The sequence below is a fragment of the Argiope bruennichi genome, chromosome X2 (genome assembly GCF_947563725.1).
Source record: "Argiope bruennichi chromosome X2, qqArgBrue1.1, whole genome shotgun sequence".
Lineage (NCBI taxonomy): Eukaryota > Metazoa > Arthropoda > Arachnida > Araneae > Araneidae > Argiope > Argiope bruennichi.
In genome coordinates this window covers 29,185,314-29,208,553 of record NC_079163.1, presented here as the reverse complement: position 1 = coordinate 29,208,553, position 23,240 = coordinate 29,185,314, and the positions used below count along the sequence as shown (strand labels likewise).

Below are 23,240 nucleotides of genomic sequence, written 5' to 3'. Positions count from 1 at the left end.
ATGAAATTTTTTTAAATGCTAAAGTTACATTGATAAAAATTACATTGAATGAATATCATAAAATAAAACAAAAACACACAATACAGTAAATTTATTAAACAAGAATAAGGTCAGGATATATATATATATATATATATATATATATATATATATATATATATATATATATATATATATATATATATATATATATACAGAGAGAGAGAGAGAGAAGTTAAATAGGATATAAAGAGGAGTTGAAAGAAGCACTTTTATGCTTTCACAGAATTTTATAATTCAAAATTGATATGTTAAAGAAATAGAAAAAAAAAAAAAAAAAAAGTGAAACATGCATGTAACAATGAAGTTGGGAATAAAAATTATATAATAAATGCTGATATGGAAATTGATTTTCAATGAAAAGACCTTTATTTATTAAAACAGAAATCACTGAGGTGCACAGTGTTATAACAGGATATTATGATAACTGTCAATTTCAGTTTAAATACAATAAACTATTGACATTTCATTTTTAACAATAGAAAAGTTGTTTGATATAAATTCACTTTGAATTCATCACAAATCTGCAAATGTAACTAGAAAACTAGTAATATTCACTTCCACCTAAGTTTAACATTAAAGCAATTGTTATTTTTGCAACAGGAGTTTGTTTACTTACATTAATTAAATTTAGATAAGATTTTGTAAAAAAATGCAATGTAATATTCATATAAAGAAATGAAATTTTTTTTCCTTATTTCAATTTTTTTTAAGAAAATGCATAACACAAATGTATAAATTAAATAAATTGTTTCAAAAAGAATTAAAATTAAAAAATTAAGCTTTAAGGGATAAATTAAGTCAATCATACTTTATTAAAAATGATTAAGTATTAATTACAATTAATAATTAAAATTTTTTAATTAAAAGTGTGATTGAAATAGCAGTTATTTGGAATAAATATTTAAAAATAGCAATAGCAAAAATATTTGTTATTCAAAAATTAGTGGATTATGCATCTTTATTTATAAGTTCCATTTAGTTAAAGAGAGACTCAATCACTAGCTGTAAACCGAATGTTTTCGGAACGAATCAATCAGTCAATCACCAGTTAGTTTGAAAACATTAGGGAAATTCCCTTGTTTACATTTTTCTTTCATGAGGCGAAATTCTGTAATGTCATGCCTGTAGAGTGGTTATATTTTTAAACAGAATTTAGTTTCAGTATGTGCATTAACGACGATAAATATTACCTTTTACAGGATTATTAGAATTTTTCTTTTATTTAAGCTTTTTTAGCTGTGTTTTTTTTAGAAATAAATAGTTGATTGACATTTAAATAGAGTTAATGCGCATTGATCACATACGTTTGACATCTGTATTTTAATGCAGATAATTTTCCTTGAAATTAAAAATTTTTGAATTCAAATCTACAATTTAGCCAAAATTTTAGGTTTGTAATAATATTTAGATACAAGTATTGTATAAATTAAAATAATTTACATAAATTATTAATTAAATTTATTTTTTATATTTAATTCAAAGGAAAGTAAATTTTTTGCGTCAAATTTTTGTTAATATTAATTGAAATAATTGTCATAATTACTGCATTATTTTTGCATCTTTCCAAGTTGATAGTTCATTTCTATAACATGTTGGCGTTATAGGTATAAACGTAATATACTTCACTTTTGGGTTTAATTAAAGATTAATTGTTTGGTATAATTTCATTAGATTTTTACAAAAATTATGGAATTGGTCAAAGAAAAGCCAAAAACAAAAAAGCCTAAGAAGGTAAGCAACTTATGTATTATAAATTCATTTTCATGGATTATTTGAACACATTTTATTGTGCTATTTTTGTGATAAGCCAGAATAATTCTAAAAATAATAAATTTTGATATACAGTGCATTTAATTTCGATTATGTTTAAAACATCATTATGAAGGTAACTTTTGTAAAATTAAATTTTGAAATAAATTGTTTTGGAGACCAGGAAATAATTTTTCTGTAATAGAAAACAATTATATTTAAATTATATTGGAAAATCAGTAAAATGTCATTTAAAAAACTCATATATGGTTCAGAAGATTTTTAAAATGTCTCAAAATATTAAAAAAGTAAATAATTGCTCTTGAATTTCTTGTAATATCTTAAAAATAAAGCAAAATGCAGAAATTTTCAGATTGATGCCAATTAAACTTCAATATTTTCCTAATAGATAATGCATATCAGTTGAAAATTATTTAAGAATACATATTGAATTTGTAGACAAAGCAAAAAGAAACATTGAAATTTGTTTTCTTTAGCCATAGAATTGAACTATAAATAGGAGTTTTTGCATAAAATGGATTATTGATTTCATGAACACAAGATGGTTAGCTTGGCTATAATTGTGTTATTATTCCTATGCTTGCTGAAGCCCTTATCGAGATGTATTTCTGTTGAAATATTTTTAAGCCATTCAATTATGCTTTTATTATAGTCATATTTATTAGAAAACTGGTTTAAAATTGATTATTTATGATTAGGACTATAGTTTGAATATACTGAAGCCAATTATGTTACAAACAGCTTTAGTGTAAATAGTGATCATTTGCGTGCAGCTAAGATACTTAAGTTACAATGACTGAGCAAACAAAGCAACGGAAATAAGTCTCTTTTTAGTTATTATATGAATAGGGTGTATAGTGGCATGAAAAGTCTTTAAAAAGTGCTTACATTTGAAAACTGTTTTTAAGCACCTTAAAAGTACTTAATTTTGTAAAAAAGTGCTTAATTTTCTTGAGAAGTGCAAGGACATCATTTTATTCATTTTGTTTCTTCACACATTGAATATCATAATTTGAAAGTGTAGTCGTAAAGGTAAAAAAATCAAGAAAAAGGGTGGATTGGGACAAGGATACCTGGGTGAAGCAAATCCAGGAGTGCCAACACATATTAAGATAACACTCATGAGAGTTTTTTTCTGCTTCCTCTTTTTTTCCAACAATGAACATTGGAATACTTTAATAATTATACAGAAGGTACAGTATGAAATATGTACTGTGACATACTTGTTGCAGCGCGAAAAACGTTTTTTAATTTTTCAAACACTAAACATTTTTTTAATGTTTGAAATGTTGAAGGATGTGAATTATGTCTTGTAAGTGTGTGTTTGACCTTTTATGTGTTGTTAAAGAAGAATATGCAGATTGGTCAGATCAACAGAAAACAGAAATGCAGCAGGATGAGTTTGGTGCGCCAAAAAAATATATCGAACATGGGAGAAGCTACCGTGTAAAAAATTACAGTGAAGCTTCTTTAATAATTACACATTCGATCATCATTCTCTTTAATACGTTGTTTTAAAGCAATCCTTTGAACAACTTATTAGGTTTATTTTAATGTCCTATACTGAAATTAATTAATTGCTGTGTTTAATTATGTTAGTGGATTGTGAGAAGTCTAATTTGATGAGATCTTAACTTGAAACCATAAGTTTTTAAAGATTGTAATTTCCTTCACGGTGCACTTTTTTAAATGACCCCATCCATTTGAAAATTATTATTTGGTGGACTAATCTAGCCAAATTTTAGTTCTTACCAAGAAAAAAAAAACTCCCATTTCTGGTGCTTAAAATTTTTAGTGAATTAAAAAAAAAAAATTAGAAAAAAAACTTTTCTTCAGATTTAGATTACGATAATTTTATAACGATTTTTACTTTTTTTTAATTCTTATTGAATCCCTCCCCCCCCCAATGAAATCTCCCTTAACATGTAAAGGTTTGATCCGTTCTAGATAGAGCAATGTGCAGCATAAACAACTGAAATTTAAAACAGGAAATTTAGAAAGCTATTTTATTTGAGGCCCTCTAATGACGAATATTTCAAAAGTTTAGAAGTTTAATTGGAAAAATAAAAACAGAAATTTTAATGCTTTATCGCCATAACATCAAAGCTCATCACAGAACAATTATTTTTATTTCATTTAAAAAGTTTTTTTTAAAGCTTTTCTATTATGCTAATTTTGTTTGAGTGAATGCATTTTTTTCCCTATTCAACTTTAGTTATGTTTGAAAAATTAGTTTTGGACATAATTTATAACAATTTTTATTATAATGAATTTCAAAATAGTAACATTGCTTCTTTGAGGCACATTGTTTTACCATTTGTTGAAATTGTGATAAAAGCAAAAGGTGCCTTCTTTGCTTTCATTTAAACTTAATTACAATCTTCATGTTGTTCAATGATCAATTTTATATTCAAAACTTTTATTTTTCATTGTCTGGATTCTATCATTCTTTAACGATTGTTTTTTTCCCCCCTTCTTTCTTTTCTTTTTATAAGTCTTATAGAAATTTTGTTCGCAGTAAAGTCTCTCTTACATTGTTTGAATGAATGCATTTTTTTCCTCTTCAGTTTCAATAATTTTTTGAAAAATTAGTTATGGACATAATTTATAACAACGATTTTTATCATGATTAAATTTAAAATGATGTAATTGCCTCTTCAAATTGTCATGTGTTATTTTACTGCTATTAAAGTCATGATAAATGGAAAAAAAAAAGAAAAAAAAGAATGCTTTCTTTGCCTTTATTTAATCTTCAAAAAACTTTTAAGCAGTTCATTGAATAAGTTTCTTTATTTGATGAGTTTTGTTAAATTTGAAGCAATGCAATTTACTGTCTCATGCTTTCTTCAAAAGGTACTTTTAAAAATTGTTTCAACTAACATTTTTATTTATTTTAACATTTCATTTATTTTAAATTTTCTTCTAACTAAAGAACTGACTCTTTTTTAAATTTACGAATATTTTTCCGTTATTTATAGAAACTGGAAGTTCTTGAAACATTTTCATTTCTTCACAAAATATATAATCAATTTTTTCTGATTTTTTTTTAAAGCTAAAGTACTTTTTTTTATATATATAAATGAGTTAGAAAGCAATTTTTTATTAAATTTTCGGAATGCAAAAATGTTTGAAGAAAGTCTTTACTAAATTTCAGAGATAAGAAGTGATGAGACATTTTTTTAAATAGTCTGATCATTTCTGAATGCTGTTATTCTTTTCTATTATAAAAAGGGTTTAAAAAATTCATTTACGTCTTGGCATTGTACTATTATCAATTTCAAGCTGATTTTGCCTTTTTTACGACGGTAGACGTTCGTGAAGGCTTAGTTATTATCTTTATAAGACTGCAAGTAAAATTTCTAAATATAGCAAGTTAGTATAGGAGAAAATTTACGTTTTCCACCCCAGCTATGTCGAACCATATTTGTTGTTACATATATTAAAATTAAATGCAAACTGTTTGATCAAGCTATGCTTCTACATCAGTGTTTTCAGAAATGACGTATTTGTCTAAATAAGCTGGTAGTTTGTTAATTTTAGGAAACATTGAAAAAAAATTACAGATTTTTATTGTTAATCTTATAAAAGTTGGGTTTATTTTTTGGTATAGTTAGTTTTTCATTTTTATAATCTTTTTTGTTTTTGTCGAAAACCAAAAAGACATTTGTTTTATAATAAAAGATGTTATGCAAATATTGTGCAAATACAGATATAAATATTAAAATTTAAAAAAATTTAATTTGAAATTAATAATATATAAAATAAATATTTTCAATAAAAGCTATGTATTATTATAAAAATGAAAATATCATGTGCCTAGAAAATATGCAGGTTTACATATGTTTACATTTACAAAGGTGCTTAATTTTTTTGGCTAAGCTGCTTAAAAGTACTTAATTTTTACAGCAGTTTCTCACTACGCACCCTGATGAAAACGTGAAAAAAAAAAAAAAAAAAAATGTCATGTAGAGTGTTGATAATTATTTTTTATAATTACATTTTAAAATGTTTTTTGCAATTAAAATGTTTATCTTTAACTTACTACTTTTTTTTATTTTCTCTCCAGAAAAGCGAGTCAAATAAAAATGCAATAACTGCTGTTGAAATAAAGGAGGTGCAAGTTCCTAAGGAAGACAAAGTAAGTCCTAGTTTATGCAGTACTTAAACTGCATGAATGTTTACTACCTTAAGTTAACACTTGTATTATTTTTCTTTTGAAAGCTTTTAATACCTATTCACATTAAACATTTAAAAAATAAATATAATTTAATAATGTTTCTGGATGTTGTGAAGCACAAACCTTAACACATAAACCATAAAATAACCACATTGCCTTTTTATTTTTCCACATAAGTATATATAAATGGCAGATTTTCTCCTGTCAATATATTGTTGGAAAGTGACAAATTAAATTAGCATTACATTAATTTGAGTTCATGTATACTGGAAATATGAAGAGCGATTTATTTGACCTTAAAAATGCCGAAAAAATTAACAGCTACCAAAAGTACTCCCTCCTTTTTTTCTGTTCTGTTTCCTAGATTATTTAAATGTATTTTGATCTTCTCTACATATGAAAAGTATTCCATGATGCCTTTTTATGCAAAGGAGTTTATCAAACATGTAATAATGGGAAAAAAAGGCATATTAGGCAATAAGGATTCTAGTGTATTTAGATATTTTCATTAAATTTATTTTTTCCTATTATTTATTTCTGTGATCATTAATACAGCAGTTTTATTACAATATGATCAGAAGACTGCGGGTTCAAGACAGATGCTTATGTAATAATTATATTAAATCTGATAGACGTTTCAAATTCCTTCAAATTAATAATGTGAAAGTTTGATAGCTGGCTTACATGGGTAATGAACTCATCAACAGAATAGTATTTCAAATTATCAGAATCTCATATAGCTTTAAATAAAGTAATTACTTTAAAAGAATCTGAAATTTTATTTGTAATAATCTTATTACAACTTGGGTGCAAAAAGGCAATGACATAGTTAGTGATATGAATTGGAAAGCAGGATATTAATATAATTTCCCTTCTTTCTAATTTTAGTATTTACTGATTGCTTTATAAATTTGCACTTTCCGTGAATAATTATAGAAATCTAAAGCAATATTCAAAGAGCTCTATTTCGAATTTAACAACAGAAATAGTTTATTGTATGAGCATGCAATAAATGTAAAATGATTATGATAAATAAGCATAATGAATAAAATGATTTTAAGAAAGTTCATTAATGAGTAAAATTATGTCAAAGTCATAATAAAAGAACTTATATTTAAAAAAAAATATCTTTAAAGAAGACAAAATCCCAAATGCATTATTTCTATTGCCTTTTTACCTCCTTCCCTTTCTTAAAAATAAGGGTTTTTAAATAGAAATTATCTGTTTTTTTTCCTTCATGATTTTCTTTCAATGTGCCCTTTGCTATTTATATTATTTAAGGAACTTCGTTAAGAAATTTTTAAAAATATTTTTTGAAGGCTATCATTAATTCTGCCTTTTGCAAGATTAAAATAAAAAACGAATACCTGTTTTATACATGTCAATTGCTGCAAATTTTATCCAAAATTTCTACTAGCCATGGAATTATGAGAAACAAGTTTTTTACCCCATTGTATGTTGTCAGTTTAATTATCTATTTAATAACATTTGTAGTGATTAAATATTATATCCAACTGTGATTAAAATTGTTGTGCCGAGTTGGATTAATGTGTATTAGGGTGGAATGAAAAAAACAACTTTTGATTTTTAATTTGTAATAGCTTGCAAAAATTGCCTTTTGGTGTAGATAAGATAAATTAAAAATATGAAAAATATTGGAGTACGTCTTGAGATGCTGCAAGGACATTGAAATTTCATAAAATCGAAATTTTTTCTACATTTTAAAGTTTTTAAAGAAATAATCAGCTTTTGGTTTTTAATTTGTAATAGCGCCCAAAATTTGCCTTTTCGTGGAGATAAAAATACATCTTGCGATGCTCAAAGGATATTAAAGTTTCATAAAAACACACTTTTTGGAACTTTTTCAAAGATTTTTGCATGCCTCGATTATGAAATAAAAATTTTAAATAGGCATTGTAATTTGAATAGAAATATAAAAACAGTTTTACTATTGCATTGGTATAGCATCCATGACTCATTCATCACCGGAGTGGATGCTATTGAGGGGAGGCAGAGATTTGTCTGTGTTTTGTAGCAAGCTCAGAGCTGGTGTCAGGTCAGCAACTTTGCCGAGTTCAATGGAGTTGGCATCTCCGCTCCATCTATTGTGTAACTGTTTAACATAAGTGATTTATTAGTTTGAGTGCTTGTGTGCCTTGTTGTGAGTAAAAACGGTTTAGACTAAATTAGTGAAGACAAGACAAATGTCGTAATGTCTTGCTTTTGGGGAATTTAGTAATTTACTTGAAGTTGAATTGCCTACTTACAAATCTATTATGAAGTGCTATTATTATATTAGATGTAACCTCAAAATTGGTTCAGAGAAGGATCCTTCTGTAAGGGAAATATGTAACAGTTTAGTTCCTAAAACAGAACAAATATGGTCAAGAGCTTCTGTTTCCATTATTTATAGCAAAAGAATTTTACCAGTGATAAAAGCTTATCATGCTAAATACAGCAATTTATTAAAGTATAAAAGCAAAAAAGGGCCAGATAAGTGTGATTCCAAACTCACAAAATTTAGAGAAGAAGCTAAATGTTTATTTGTTATTGCTGCCTCTAAGTGTGAACTTGAGGTTGTACTTGTATAAATGAAAAAAAAAAAAAAATACCAGTTATGGAACAAAAGTTTCTAAACGATCAATGCTCTAACAGGAAAATGGTTATAGGTAATAATGATAAAGCTACCACAAGTGCTTTGAGGAGGAAATAAGCTAGAAAAAATAAAGAACTACTGAAAATGGTTAAGTTTAATCAAGAATGGACAAAAAATACTAGTGCGTCAGAAACGATTACTGGCAACATTGATAGCACTGTAGAAAAACAGTGTTCATTGCAGGAAGAAGCTAACCAACCAGATCCTTCATATAAGACTCTGGTTGATTACATTGTGAAAGTATATGTGCTTGTATGGTTTAATATTAAGTTATGTTCATGTTCTTATGGTTTGAAACATCTCATCCTAAACCATATCTCATATTCATGCTATCTCTCTGATGATCTCAAGAACATTATGTATCTGATTATTAAAAAAAAAGAAGTGTATATCGCTACTTCAGAAAATATCCTTTTGCCCATGATAAGTGATGAACGTAAAATTCAAAGAGAATTTAGTTTACTATGTGTTTTAAAAGCGAGAACAGAAAGTAGAGGTGGAATCAGAAAGTTTAAAGTTCCAAAGATAAATTTTGATTCAAAGGATTATATCAACGTGATCTAATGGCTTGAAAATGACATAACTGAGTCCCTTCTTCCTCCTGTTAAAACACATTTCCAGTGACTCTCTCAAAGACTTTATTACGGGAGGCATCTGAAGCTGAGCCAAATAGTATAATAGACTGACTTTCTCCAGTTTCCTTGTCACACGCAAGCAGTGTAAAGCTGCGAAATTGGAGACCAAATCGGTTCATAATGTTTTTGGTTCAATCATAAGAAAAAGTTACATAAGAGCAAAAATTGACTCGTGTGTAAATATGCTAAAATTTAATACAAAAAACTGTTTAACATGACAATGAAGTAGAAACAAACATTTTGCATCTGCAACATTTGTAATCATTAAGGATACAGAAGTAAGAAATACAAAATTTGACATAAAAAATAATATATTACTATTGTATTTTGCAAGTAATAATTTTTTCCATTTGTAATACTTTTACATACATTTAAAACTGTCTTTTGTAACATTATTGTACGAAAAATTCATAAAGCATATTTTATCAAAGTTAATAATTTTTCAATTTTTTTTTTTTTTTTACAAACTTTAAGCTTTTTGTGGTACCTCAAGAATGTTGTAATATTGCAACCAAATTTTTTAAAATTCTTTTTTAAACTAAAAGGCAACTTTTCCCCACTATTACCAAACTAAAATTTGAAAAAAAAAAAAAAAAAAAAAAAAATTAAGGTTATTTTCGTTCTATTCTAATGTGCATGCATCAATCCAATTCCATGTGGCCTGTTTTACTTGAGAGCTTATGTTAATTGCACAAATCTATGACGCAGAAAATTGAATCTTCTGTGTTAGAAAATGTTAAAAAAAAAAAAAAAAAAAAAGAGTAAAACAAGCTGGCTACTAATAATTTAAATAGGAGTACACTTATTTAAACCTGTTCCTGTACAAGTATTTAAACCTTTGTTCATGGTCATGTTAAATTGTTTTTAAAAAGCCAGGCCATGTTTTCTGTATTGTGTTAATTTTTCTATCAAGCAGGATGATTGTAAGTTGCATGTAAAAAACATGATGACTAACAAATTTGTAAAGATAATTAAACCCTTTCTACTTATTTTATAACTACTACTATTTGTGGCCTTTGGTTGTTTACTGAGATTATTGGTTATATTTAATTTAAATTGTTTAGATGTAACTTCATGTTAATGAATATGTCAAATTGTCAGATATTAAAGCCACATCATTTTAATTGTCTTTCATGTATTCTACTTATTATGTACAGGAACCTTTCTGATGGAGACTAGTTTCGCACACATTATAGTTCTGTTAAAGATATAAATGCCTGGGTCATGTATCTTCAAAATTTTGTAGTATTGTAACTTTTTTTATTCATCTTGTAAACTTTATACATAATAAGCAGAATCCTTTATCTTAAGCTTTTAACAATAGAAGAAAGTCACATGATTAAGTATTTAATAGAAATACTGAAAAAGTTTGAATTTTATGGCTGTAATGTTATCTATTGTTGGAAATAAGGCACCCTCCCCTTAAATTCAGAAAAAATTGACACGGCTGATTCAAAAATCAATTTATTAGCATTTAATCAAAAACCGAAAAACAGGAAGACAAGGAGAATAATAATTTCATCAGTAGGAGTACAGCTTTTACTTATCTGAAAGACAATGCTAGTATTTTGCAGAATGATATTGCTTTATTTCTTTTGTTAGAAAATTTTATTACTCTGCATGTGGCTGTATGCTAAAAAAAGAATACAAATTGTGGAGTGAATTTTATAATCATGCTTTAGTTGCTAATGTATCTCTGCAGATATCATTCAACATATTCGCAAAATATACAAATCAGTGGAATATTTTGCTAATATGTGTGATTATCCTGGTGACAGGGATGTCCTCTAGTTATAGTTTATAAATTATCAAGTGGAATATTTTTCAGATATTTATTAGCCCAAACTGATAAAACCTGGTTTCAGATATCCTATATAAAAAATCCAAGTAATGCGTATGAATATAAAATGCTTTTCAAGTTGAAACTTTAGTTTTATTACATGACAATGCACATACAGAATGTATCTTTAGCTTGATTCATAAACATGGGACTGAATTTAGGTCAAAATTGTATATAAAAGCATAGGAAGCTATGTTGTTAAGTTAATATGAGCAGCTGTTGTAAAAAACTATTTACTGACAGTGATCCCAAAAATACAAAAAAATTCATGCTACTATCAATTGAACCAAAATAACTAAATCTTCAAGTAAAAACATTATATCTGTAACATTTACTTTTTTCTCTCCCAGTGTGTTAAAATTTTTTATTTATAAATCATTAACTTCACAATTTGTTTGAAGGGTCGTGTTTGGCCTGGTGGTAAGGTCTTGGCTTTATAACTGTAGGGTTTCAGTTTTGAGACCTGATTCCTCCAAAGAACCGTTGTATAAGCGGGTCTGGTGCATGCTATATCTGTCAGGGCCAGACATCTTCCTTTTGGTGGGGGTGCCAGCTCAGGTGTTGGCCTCGTCATGTGACCACAATTCAAAATTACGAAATCCGTCCCAAAATAGCCCTAGCGTTGCTTTGAAACAGGACATTAATATAACAAACTAACTTCTCAATTTTTTTTCACCTTGCACATTAAATTTTGATTGTGTTAGAAATCATTCCTAGCAAATTTATTAATTCTGTTATTTACTATAACATACCTTGAAAAGGCTAAATAAATTTCAGAAAGTATTTATTCAATATTTTATTAATATTGAATATTATTCAATATTTTGTGATAAACTCTTGATTTATACATGTTTCTTGAATTATAATGTTACAATTTTTCAGTTTTTTTTAATGCATTTCATGTTTTTTATAAAATATTATATTATTATTTTTACTTCTTCTAATAACTGTGAAACATTGATTTCTGGTAACATTTATTGTTGAGATAAGATGTTTTTTTTAAAAAATAAATTTATACTTGCTTAAAATTTAATGGAATCTTAAATGATCATAAATTCAAAATTTTTCCACAAGTTTCTTTTTGTGTGTTTATATTCATGTTTCCTATTCTTATATAGACCTTTTGCTATTGGCAGCCACCTTGTCATTGTTGACATGTATGTTATATTTATTTCACTTCATAAATTTCAAATATACTATCAAAAATGCATCATAATACTTTGGAAAAGTCACTAAAATTATATTGACAAAGATGTTCACTACCAGCTTTTTATTTGATAAATAAACTATCAAATTTATTTAAGAAATATCAAATTTTTTCAATATGTCAAACATCAGAAATTGTTTCTTTTAGAGTGAAGTCCATGTCTTTAGGGACGAGAAATTATGAGTGTGTTATTCTTGTTTTAGTATGACTTTACTATAGAAAATAGTTCAAATTCTTTTGTGATAATCAAACTTAAATCTGTATTGTAATTGCAGAATGAATTTTAGATTATATAAATCAGAATCCACATTTAAAACTGGTGGTAAGGTCTGACAGTTTGAGTAACATAGCAGCAAGCCTGATTCTAGAGGTGAAATCATTATTGTGTCACTTAATTTCAACCATCCTCTTACCCTGTAATGAAGAGTTTCAAAGTTATATGCCATAGAAATAAGAACACAAAATGAATAACATCATAAAAGCATTTTCCATTTAAAAATCATTGCCTTTTTTAATGTAATGCTTATAATTGAAGAATAAAACATTTAAAATTTGTTATTCAGTTATATTCATCCTCTTATAAAAATTTTAATTTTATGCCTAGAAACAATATCTGTTCAATTTTTAAAAGATAATTTCATTTTTATTTTAGCTTGAACTTCTTGCTGAAAACACACTTACTAACTCATCTTTGACACGTAATGAAAATGAGCTTAAAAAAAGTGAAGACTTAACAGATTCTCTAAGTGTTTTATCAGCTGATATTTCTTCAGGTCTTGAAAAGAACATTTCACATGATTTATCTCAAATAATTGAAGAAAAACAGCTCAAAAGAAATAAGTTTATTCATGATTCAAGTATTTTACCTGCTGAAAATATTGTGACACATGGAAAGAATATTTCAAACAATGCTGAAAACAGTTTTGAAAAAGTTAATGAGTCTTGTAATACTTTGCTGCAAACTGTTAATCAAAAAGAAATGCCACCATCTGTGAGCAATGGAACTGAGTGCTTATATCCCAAAACTGCTATTTTAGAAAAGGAAGAAAAATTTTTAGGTTTTTTGAAAGAGAAAAATAAGATCTTTCATGATACTGTAAATGTTCTCACTGCTAGTGATACAAGGACAGAGATTATGAATGTTTATCCTAATTTAAAGAGTATACAGCATTGTGAAAAAATAGAAGATATTGAAAGTATGCGAACTATTGTACAAACTTATACTGAAGAGTACACGAATAAAACATACAATGAAGCTGTTAAGAGATGTCAGAAATTTGCAGTGGTATGTTTTTTATATATTATTTTATTTTTTCTATTTTTAAATAATTGTCCATATTTTTAAATAATTTTAGGTGTATTTAATCTGTAATCACTACTTAAAATGACAGATTCATTATTGTAATGTAATTTAAATATTATAATTATACTATACATATTATACTGTAATATAATTTAATACTGTATTTTAATGCATTACGTAGAGAAAAAACTCTTACTTTCTTTAGTATTATATAGCCCTTGTATATCAAATGTTTGTCATTTTCACAACTGTAGCTGCAAACATCTATTATGATATATATATTTATGCATTTTAATAAATTTCAGTTTTTATATGAAAATTCTTTTTACTTATTTGTAAAATATAACGAGAAAGTATTGTAATCATCAAATAATTCAAACTTGAGATTTTGATGAATCTTTACATTTTAGACCTCCTTGGGTTCAAAAAATACATTTATAATATTATGTTTGTCTGTGACAAAGATAGTTGGAAATATTTTGAGTTACATGATATTTGCTATAAGATCTTAGCACTAAATTTGTAGATTTCTATCAAATATTGTGCAAAATCAATTCTGAGGGTGTTTATCTGGTTGAATATAAGTTAACATCATAATTACGAAATGAAGAGATATAGATGGACAAAATTCGGTTCACAGAATTAATATCTATAGTGTAAACACCTATCAAATTTTAAGCTAAATCCATTAAGGGGCTGACTCTGTCAATCTGTACTTCCAGAAATATGTAAATATAGTAACTCAAAAATGTAATGGCTTAAATATATCAAATTTGGTATCTAATTTTGTAATTTTGATTGTAGTTATTTGTCAAATTTTGGTTTCAATTACTTGGAAAAAGCACATCTAAAACACAAACTCGATTTTTGTATACTATTAACCTCATGCCAGGGATTAATCACCAAAAACAAAACAATTCGGCAAGAATATCACAATAGATTCAGTAAGAATGCTAAATTTATGCCAATTGTTAATAGCTTGTAACTATTGTATGCCAATGCCATGCTAGGCTTTCTTTGTTTCCTCCCCCCTTTTTTTTAAGTGTGGATGATAGCATATATATTAGGAAATATGCAAGAAAGTTTCGGGAGATCACTCCCACTGGTTTCTTGAATTTTTCACCATGGCCAAGTACTTTTTATTTCATTTGTCATTGCTAAATAATAAGAAATAATTATTTACATTTGGCATTCTCTCATTATCTAACTTAATTATTTGTAGATGATTCATAAAAAAATCAAATATTGTTTCTTAATTTCTTCTTAAATTTATTTAATGTGTAATAGATTAAAGTGAATTTTTAAAATCTTTAATTACAAAATTATTTTACAATTAATTTTTTAGTTGGATTTTGGTATTATTAGATAAGTTTAGTTAAAAAATAAGCCCAGGAGAGAGAGAAAAAAAAATTTAAAATTACTTATTCATATTAAAACATTTTAAATTTTTGCTTTTTGTTGATGTATACTGTTTGCTCTGGAGCTATGCTTTTTGTGTGTTTTTTAAAATACCATCATAAAAATAATTATAGTACAAAAATATTGTCATGATTTAAATAGCTCTTTTAAGTATCTTTTAACATGTAAGTGGTTAAAATAAATATAAGACCTGATCATATTGAATTGTGAGGTATTATTATTTATTCATGATAAAATTTGTTTTGTTGAAACTATTTTACATTCCTCAAAATAATATTATTATTAAAGTGCGGCTACAAATTTTGTATTAAATGAAAAAAATTATTTTAAACTTACAAAGCAGTAATGATAGATTAATGTTACAAATGCCATTCTCATAAAAATTCTGCTTGTAGTTTCTGTTTTTCTTGGAATTTACGCTATGAAATGCTGAAATGTGTGTGTGTGTGTGTGTGTGTGTGTGTTTTTTTTTAACTTGTGGATTTAAAGTGCAGAATTTTCTTAAATTTTAGTTGCTGGACTAATTTAAACATAATTCTGGAATTGTTATAAAATATGGAACGACTCTTATAAACATTGGATATCTTTTGTACTTATAGTATCTTTTATGTTTATAAAAGGAAAACACATGTATGATAATTTTTAATGCATAAATAATTTAAATTTTTAATAATAGTTATAACCCAAGGAAATTAATGCTTTGATAAAAACATTATATTTATGGTTAAATAGTTATTGCTTATTTCAAATATACAGAAAGTGATTTTGTATAATTTTCTATTTTCCCCTTTGTCAAATGTGCATTTGCAATTAAATTGTGAAAAAAATTGAAAAAAGAAATATTTTTTTAATTGTAGAATGTTCTTTTAAAAATTAATTCAAATTTATTTGATTATTTAAAATGTTTGAAAGTGTGGGCCAATTTACAAATCATAATTTAAATTAAAATTTCTGAAAAGTTTAATGAATAGTTTGCAAATTAAAATTCATTCATTTTTAATGGATTTTAAGGGGGCTTAAAACTTCATCCAATATTTGAGTAAAAGTTGGAAAGTATTAAAATTAACTGAAATATAATAATCCATTATCATGAAAATTATAATTAAATGAATGCAAATTGTCCAAATTAAGCTTAGTTACCTTGTATTATTATTATGAAGTATTTTTATACGTGCTGCATCTGGATTGTCATTGGTCATGTTTAAAATAAACTTATGAGAAATCATTTTTTATTTTAGGATTGCTATTTCTTTCTCATAGATAAACCAAAAATAGCTCAATTTATTTATTCTGATAATTTTTTGTTGTATTTCTTTTGTTCTTTTTTTAAAAAAAAATAAGCTTCTCATTTTAGTGATTGTATATTGTATTATTTGATATTATGTAAAATGCTTTATTGTTTATATCCATAAAACAGGCTGTAACTGGCATTGAAAATTATCCCCTATTTGAACTTGCAAAAGAATATCAAAATGCTAGAAAGATGTCTAATGAAGCACGTGCAAGACTGAAATATTTGAATTCAAAGCTGAATGTTGAGAAAGCTAATTTATGGAAACTTACAAAAAAAGAAACTTCTTCCAAGGTATTACTCTTTTTCTCCTTCTCTTCTCACTCATTTTAAAATTTTATAGATAATACATGGACTGTCACTTCCATCATTCAAATGCTAATTTCCTTCCTGAGTTTCTCTTAGTGTTGGCTTTTTAAATTGTTTACAAAAATCCCACCTGGAGTTAGTCTTTTGGAACTTCTTTATATTCAGATTCTTTAATGTTTGTAAAAGTACTTCAAGAGATCATCATACTTTAAAAAATTCCATTTGCATTTAATAAGGGTCTATTTTAATTTTAGCCTTTAAAACATTAATTAAATAATTTTTTTTAAATTTCCTATTTTTTGGATCACAAAAAGTTTTACTACTCAAAAATAGATTGCGAGTTAAAAAAGTTTTGAGGAACTTTGCTTTAAATTGTTTGTCAGTTAATTATGCTGGACAATAAAATTTGTTAAAAAACTTTAACTGTTTTGTTTTATAGATACCATTCTTTATTCTAAGTTTGTCTCTTAACGATGGAAGTATGAAAATCAGTTTATTATATTGTTTCTTTAATCAATAATACTGATTTTGGATCACAAATTAATCTTTATTCAATCAATAATAGTGATTAAATTAATTGATATTCCTTTATATAACCATTATTATTTTACTAAATGCCAATTTAAAAATTGCACTTTTTACTCATATAATGGATTATAAACTTCTGTTCTCTAAAATTGCATCAAATTGGCAGAAATTTGTAATACTATTGACTATATAGGCAAATACTATTGACTACTCTATTTCAGTCAAAAAACTATATTTTCATTAAAAATATTGTAAAGTAGGAACAAATTGATTATAATATAAAATTCATCAGTGTATGGTCACCACATAAAAGTTTAGAGAATTTTTTACTCTGTATTTGAAGAAATAGTTGAACTTAGATTACCCATGTCATGATGTTTTAATGTATTTGTTCCCAGCTATTTAATTTTGTTTACACTTTGCTGCAATCTCTTAAGCTTTAGTAAGATCCAAATTTTAGTTTTATGTTTCTTTTTTTTTTTTTTTCTTCTTAAAGATAACTCTTTAAATGTAAAATGAAGCTTCAATTTCGATTTTATTTTTATATTCCAAGTTCAAAACACTTTTTGTAAAAGCAATCTCTCATGTGATGTTTTTGATATATTTTATAATGGTGTATCTTACTTATTTCCTTTTAGGGTTTTTGTGAAGATGGCTCTAATGTTTCAATTTCTAAAACTTATTTAGTGAAAGAGCTAGATGAAAGTAAATTCAATGAAGTTACCGAGTTGTTGAGAGAATTAGAAGAAGTTGTTCTTTCATATGCTTTTTACTCTTATTCTGATGAGTTATCAAGAATGAAGATTGAGCAGTATATTTACAATATGATTAATTACCTGAATTCTTCGAATGTTGATGGTAAGTTATTTATTTAACTTTGAAAGAAAATTTTGGAGAATAATTATAAAGGGAGTGATCATAAATTTAGTTTAGAATTACTAAATTCTTTTCTTGTTGGAAATTTTTAAAATTGAAAATAAAATTGTATTCTCTTCTGGTTTACAATTGTTTGGTTTGAGATTATATGATTCTTCTATGTATGTTAATGTTGGACAGATGTTACCTTATGTTAACAGCTATATAACACTTTTCTATTCATATGACATAAAAATGAGTGATACGTAGTAGAAACATAGTAATATCATTCCAACAAGATTTTGCAGAATAAATACTTTCTTGCCTTCCTTTACTAGGCCTATTTTTGATGGTTTCTAAAAATTAAGAGACAGGTTATATTAAATTTCATTGAATTCTTTTGCTGTTCTTTAAATAAATAGCTGTCTCTCTTTTTGCCCTTTAAAGTGTTATTATATTTAATAATTTTCTTATTACTGTTGTTTTATTAATTTGCTTTCATTTATTAATTTTTATTTAGCATAATGACTTAATGTGGATGCAATACTACTGTCACTTCATGGTTTTAATCTTTTTGGGTAGTAAACTAACAAACCTTAACTTTTCTATAGATAAAAGATATTAGATCACAATCTTATTTCACCAGTTAATAATTTTGTTATATGGAGAACTTTCAATGCACATCTAAATTATTACACTATATTTAAGATCTTAACACAATTTTTTTCTAAAGTTAAATAATGAATGTGTTTAATATTTATGTATTTTACTTTTTCAGCTTATTCAGTTTTTTTTTTATTTTGAAATTTCTACATTATAGGATATAATAAAAAGGATGTCTTAAAAAAATGTATTAGTGTTTTGTTTCAATACCAGAGGCAATCTACCAAGGAAAAGTCTTTCTTAGAAGAATGTCAGAAATGGTTGAAATTATTGGTGAGTTATTTTTAATTGCTTAGTTTTAGTGCTTTAAAGCTGAAAAATCTGAACTATTCTCTGGCATAGAAGTTTGAAGTGAAGGAAAATGCTGTCTCAAGTGTTAAATATGATTCGGAATTATAAGGTTTGCCCCAAATAATGTTTCAAAATGGAATATAGATATTACTGATTGAATTATTTAGTTTTGTTACACCTTAACTAATTTTAGTGTTTGCATTATTAAGTTGTCAGAAAGCAATTTTAAACTATTCAAATACTGACAGAAGAGGACTTGAGGATTGCAAGAATTTTGGTAAATTTTTCAGGATCGCCATGACACCAGGAGAACTGGGAAAATCAGGAAAACACAGGGAATTTAAAAATCATCTGCAAAAAAAGGGAAAATGCAGGGCATTTTGAAATTTTTCTTAAAAATCAAGAAATTACAGGGAATTTTAAACAGTATTACCATGGCAGCTATAGAACCGGAAAAATACATCAGATGAGTTTAAAAATCATCTAAAGCAATAGGGAAAATGCAGGAAAATTTGAAAATTTCCATAGAAACCAGAAAAATACAGAAATTTTAAGTTCCTGAGATACTTTTTCCCCCAACTGAATAATGCAGATCTCTGACCATTGCAAGATCGTAGCCATATCACCAAAAACGAAACAACTGTGCAATAGTGGAAACTCTTCTCTTGTACTCTTTTTACCTGTTTTTCATATAGATAAGCCTAATTTCGATGTCAGAGACAGTTGCTCTTGTTCAATGAGATTCTCGGATTGCTTCAAATGACGCCGCTCAAGATTGCTACAACAGCGTGAAAGAATAGAATAAATTTCTCTTTCGGGAATAGCAGCAGCGTTTAATTTGCGGAAGCATCGCGGTGGTTTTTACTCACTCACACGTGAGTTTATTGAAATGTATGTTTATTATTTGAGAAATTGACAGCTTATGCAGAATAGTTCAGATGCTTTCTCAAAATCTGTATTTAATACAGATTGGATGGATAAAATTATTAATCCTGACTTCGCTGAATTGGTTAGAGAAGTTCTGCAAAATCTGTTTGCTGCCTTCTGCTCGCTTTGTAACAAGATAATAAATTTAAGTAATATGGGAAAACAAGTACTTACTAGTCATGCTATAAGAGGAAAACATATAAAATTGTGTACCCGTTCAAAAAAGTCATCATTGATATTGGATTCGTATCTGAAAGGAATACAGGAGAATATGCTATGTCAAGTCCGAGAACGTCGAATTTAAATAAATAAGCCAATTTCAAACTTTTTATTCAAATAATAATAATAATAATAATAAAGCTGAACATTTACAGGCATCTTGTTTAAATCCACATTTATGGAAGAACGTTACTTTTTTCCACTTATTAAAATTACAATGTATTGTTATTCCATTATAATTAGCACGAGTGCTGTTTGTGCATTTCTTCTTATATTGCATACATACAGGGAAATTTTTTTCCAGATTTGAGTAGCAACTCTGTTTAAATTTCTGAGGTGTTTTTTCATTTAAAAAGTACCGATCTTTTTTAGCATTGCAGGAATAAAAGGTCATCATCATAGCTCTTAAAACTAAACATCATTAACGGCTGTTAAAACGCTGAAATTCATCCCTTTTATACTTACTCCCCTTTTCTTCTGCATTGATTTCAATTTTCAAGATTGAGAATTGAATGGAACTACTGAAATTAAATAATAATAATAATAATACTTTTAGGAGTGTTTAATATTTATGAAGAATACTACAAAAGAAATTCAATGCTTATCCAAAAATATTGCTATAAAGTGAACAGAACTACTGAAACTAATAATAATACTCTTAGCAGTGTTTTATATATATATGAAGAATACTATAAAAAAAGATTGAATGCATGCCCAAAAATATTACTATTTCAAAAGCCGCATGTTGTTTAATTCTTGTTTATTGAAAAACAATGCAGTATCATGTAAAAAGTGAATTGTTGATTTGCTAAAAGGATTAGTTTCATTATGCAAAATTAGTGCATGTGAGATGTTATAAAACTTTAGGGGAAAAAAAAAAATCAGGAGCAAAAAGGAAAGACCAACAAATGCAAAGCAGCTTTGCAAATTAAGTTGATGTAAAAGAAAAAAAAATGAAACTGGTGACAAAAATCTGTAGAAATTGATATATGAATTAGCTGAATATATGGCTCATATATGAATCGCAGAAAGGTGTGTGTGAGAGAGAGAGAGAGAGAAAAGAAATATTCTTTGCAACATTTTTTGTTAAGTAATTCTTAAATGGTTTGTATCTTGATAGCAAGAATGTTGTTTTGCATTTTATTTCACTCTAACCCTTAATTTTGCATGACTTTAAATTAGACAGTGTGTGGTAAGTGATCAATATCTTTTCCCCCTTAACATTTGAATTTGTCTTGTTAAATTTTAAGCAATAATAAAGAGAAATTTTTTCTTCATGTGAATATAAAATTATTTTACTTATATAAATATTTTCTGTATGTAAATATTTCATACAATATTGTATTGTTACTTTACTTTACTTTCCTTTGCTTTTACCACTGATAAAAATTGTTTTTGTGTGTGGTGATGGTGGTGGGGTAATCTATTTTAACTAGCACATGATTGCTGTTCACATGTTCCCTCTTATACTGCATATATGTACAGAGAAAACACAAGAAATTTTTTTCCAGATTTGAGTGGCAATCTTGTCTTCACAATTTTTATTGCATTATCATATCTTGTATTTCTTGAAAATTTTTAATTGTTAGCTAATAATTATAATTACAACATTATTTTTGTTGAGTAATTATTGAAATTATCAACATGTTTTAGTCATAAAACAAAGGAATACTAGTTTCATGTCAGCATATGTTATTATGAACTGTGCTTAGTTTTCTCTTATGTTAAGATAGGAAAAGTTTGTAATATCTTGCAATACAAGTAATTATTAGGATTTAGCTCATTTTGCAAGAATATTATTACTAGATAGATTGTTGCATTTAAAAATATTAAAATACGCATTGGCTGAAGATTTAATTACATAGTAGATATGTAATCACATGGCAATAAATTTCAGATTTTTGTTCCCTTTCATAATTATTTCATAAATAATTATTAAGAAACTGTTACTCTATGTGTTAAATTATTAATATTCTTGATTTGGATTTATTTGTGTGCTGAGGAAAAAGCTTTTAAAAATTCACATTTCTCATTTTAGTTAAGCAGTGTTTTAGTGTTTGACTTATAACTTTGTTATTTATAGGTTTATGTATTGCTTCAAAATGGAGACAAATCTGACTATTTATTCATTGTGGAGCACATTATAAGATGCCCCAATGGCATTCAAGCCTGGGCTTCACGACTGCTACAGTTTCCTGGAGCTACTCTCTGTGCTGAGGGATCTAGAGACGTTTTGGGCTGCCCTTGCCTATACTATGTTTTACTAGTCTTGTATCTTGTTTTAAACCCAGCTCCGTATGTATAATTTCTATCCCTTTTGTCACAGTACTTATTGAGCATATTTAGTCAGATCTCTTAATCCAATAGAACTGAATAGTTATTCAGAAATAAATGAAAGGTTTTTAAAGGGATCCTAAGAATGATGTTTTGATATTTTAAAAGGCTTGATTTAAATTGAATAATTATACAGATTGTCTTAGCAAATCAAATAGAACCACAGTATTCAATTGCCCTGAAAATACTTCACAAAAAATGTCAGACTCCAAACTCTTGAGGTTCTTCGGCAATCGCTTATTAGGTAATCTGGCCATGTTTACTTTTAATAGTAGGTAATATAATTCATTTTAAAGTTACAAAGAAAACTCATGAACATTATTACCTACTGAAAAAGCTGCTAGTGTTTTATTGAAATAAGATTCATGAATATTATTGAAAATAATGATAAAAATGTTTTTCTCATAACATTTTTTTTTCAGATTTGTTTGCCTTGTTCTGATTATATATCAGATTTAGTAGCTTAAAAATTTAAGATATTAAAGCTATGAATATTATTTTGTAATTTCTTGAGAATTGGATTTTTTTATAAAAAAATTGTAATATGAAGTAAGCTGAAAAATGATCACCAGTTATCTTTTTCTGCTAATTAATTTTTTAAAATAGAGGGAAAAAAAGGGGTTTTTAAATTGTGCAAAACATATATTTCTAATCACTTAAAAATTTTCATATATGCTTATTATTGTTTCTGAAGAATCAGTGAGATCATTGTTGGTCTGATTCAGTGTTATTAAGAAGCAAAGCATAGTCAGGTTTTTTAAACTTCAGTTAATC

At 26.6% G+C, this 23,240-nt stretch overlaps 1 protein-coding gene across 1 annotated transcript in view; it reads left to right on the top strand.

The window, feature by feature from the left end:
• The first annotated feature begins 1,138 nt into the window (after positions 1 to 1,138).
• Positions 1,139 to 23,240, top strand: part of LOC129959926 (ectopic P granules protein 5 homolog) — a 141,738-nt gene continuing 119,636 nt past the window's right edge. The window contains exons 1-8 of the mRNA XM_056072829.1: positions 1,139 to 1,432; positions 1,714 to 1,773; positions 5,879 to 5,950; positions 12,980 to 13,612; positions 16,467 to 16,634; positions 17,816 to 18,035; positions 18,853 to 18,968; positions 22,216 to 22,427. Coding sequence (XP_055928804.1) covers positions 1,729 to 1,773; positions 5,879 to 5,950; positions 12,980 to 13,612; positions 16,467 to 16,634; positions 17,816 to 18,035; positions 18,853 to 18,968; positions 22,216 to 22,427 — 1,466 coding nt within the window. The 5' untranslated portion in view covers positions 1,139 to 1,432; positions 1,714 to 1,728. The remainder of the gene's footprint in view (positions 1,433 to 1,713; positions 1,774 to 5,878; positions 5,951 to 12,979; positions 13,613 to 16,466; positions 16,635 to 17,815; positions 18,036 to 18,852; positions 18,969 to 22,215; positions 22,428 to 23,240) is intronic.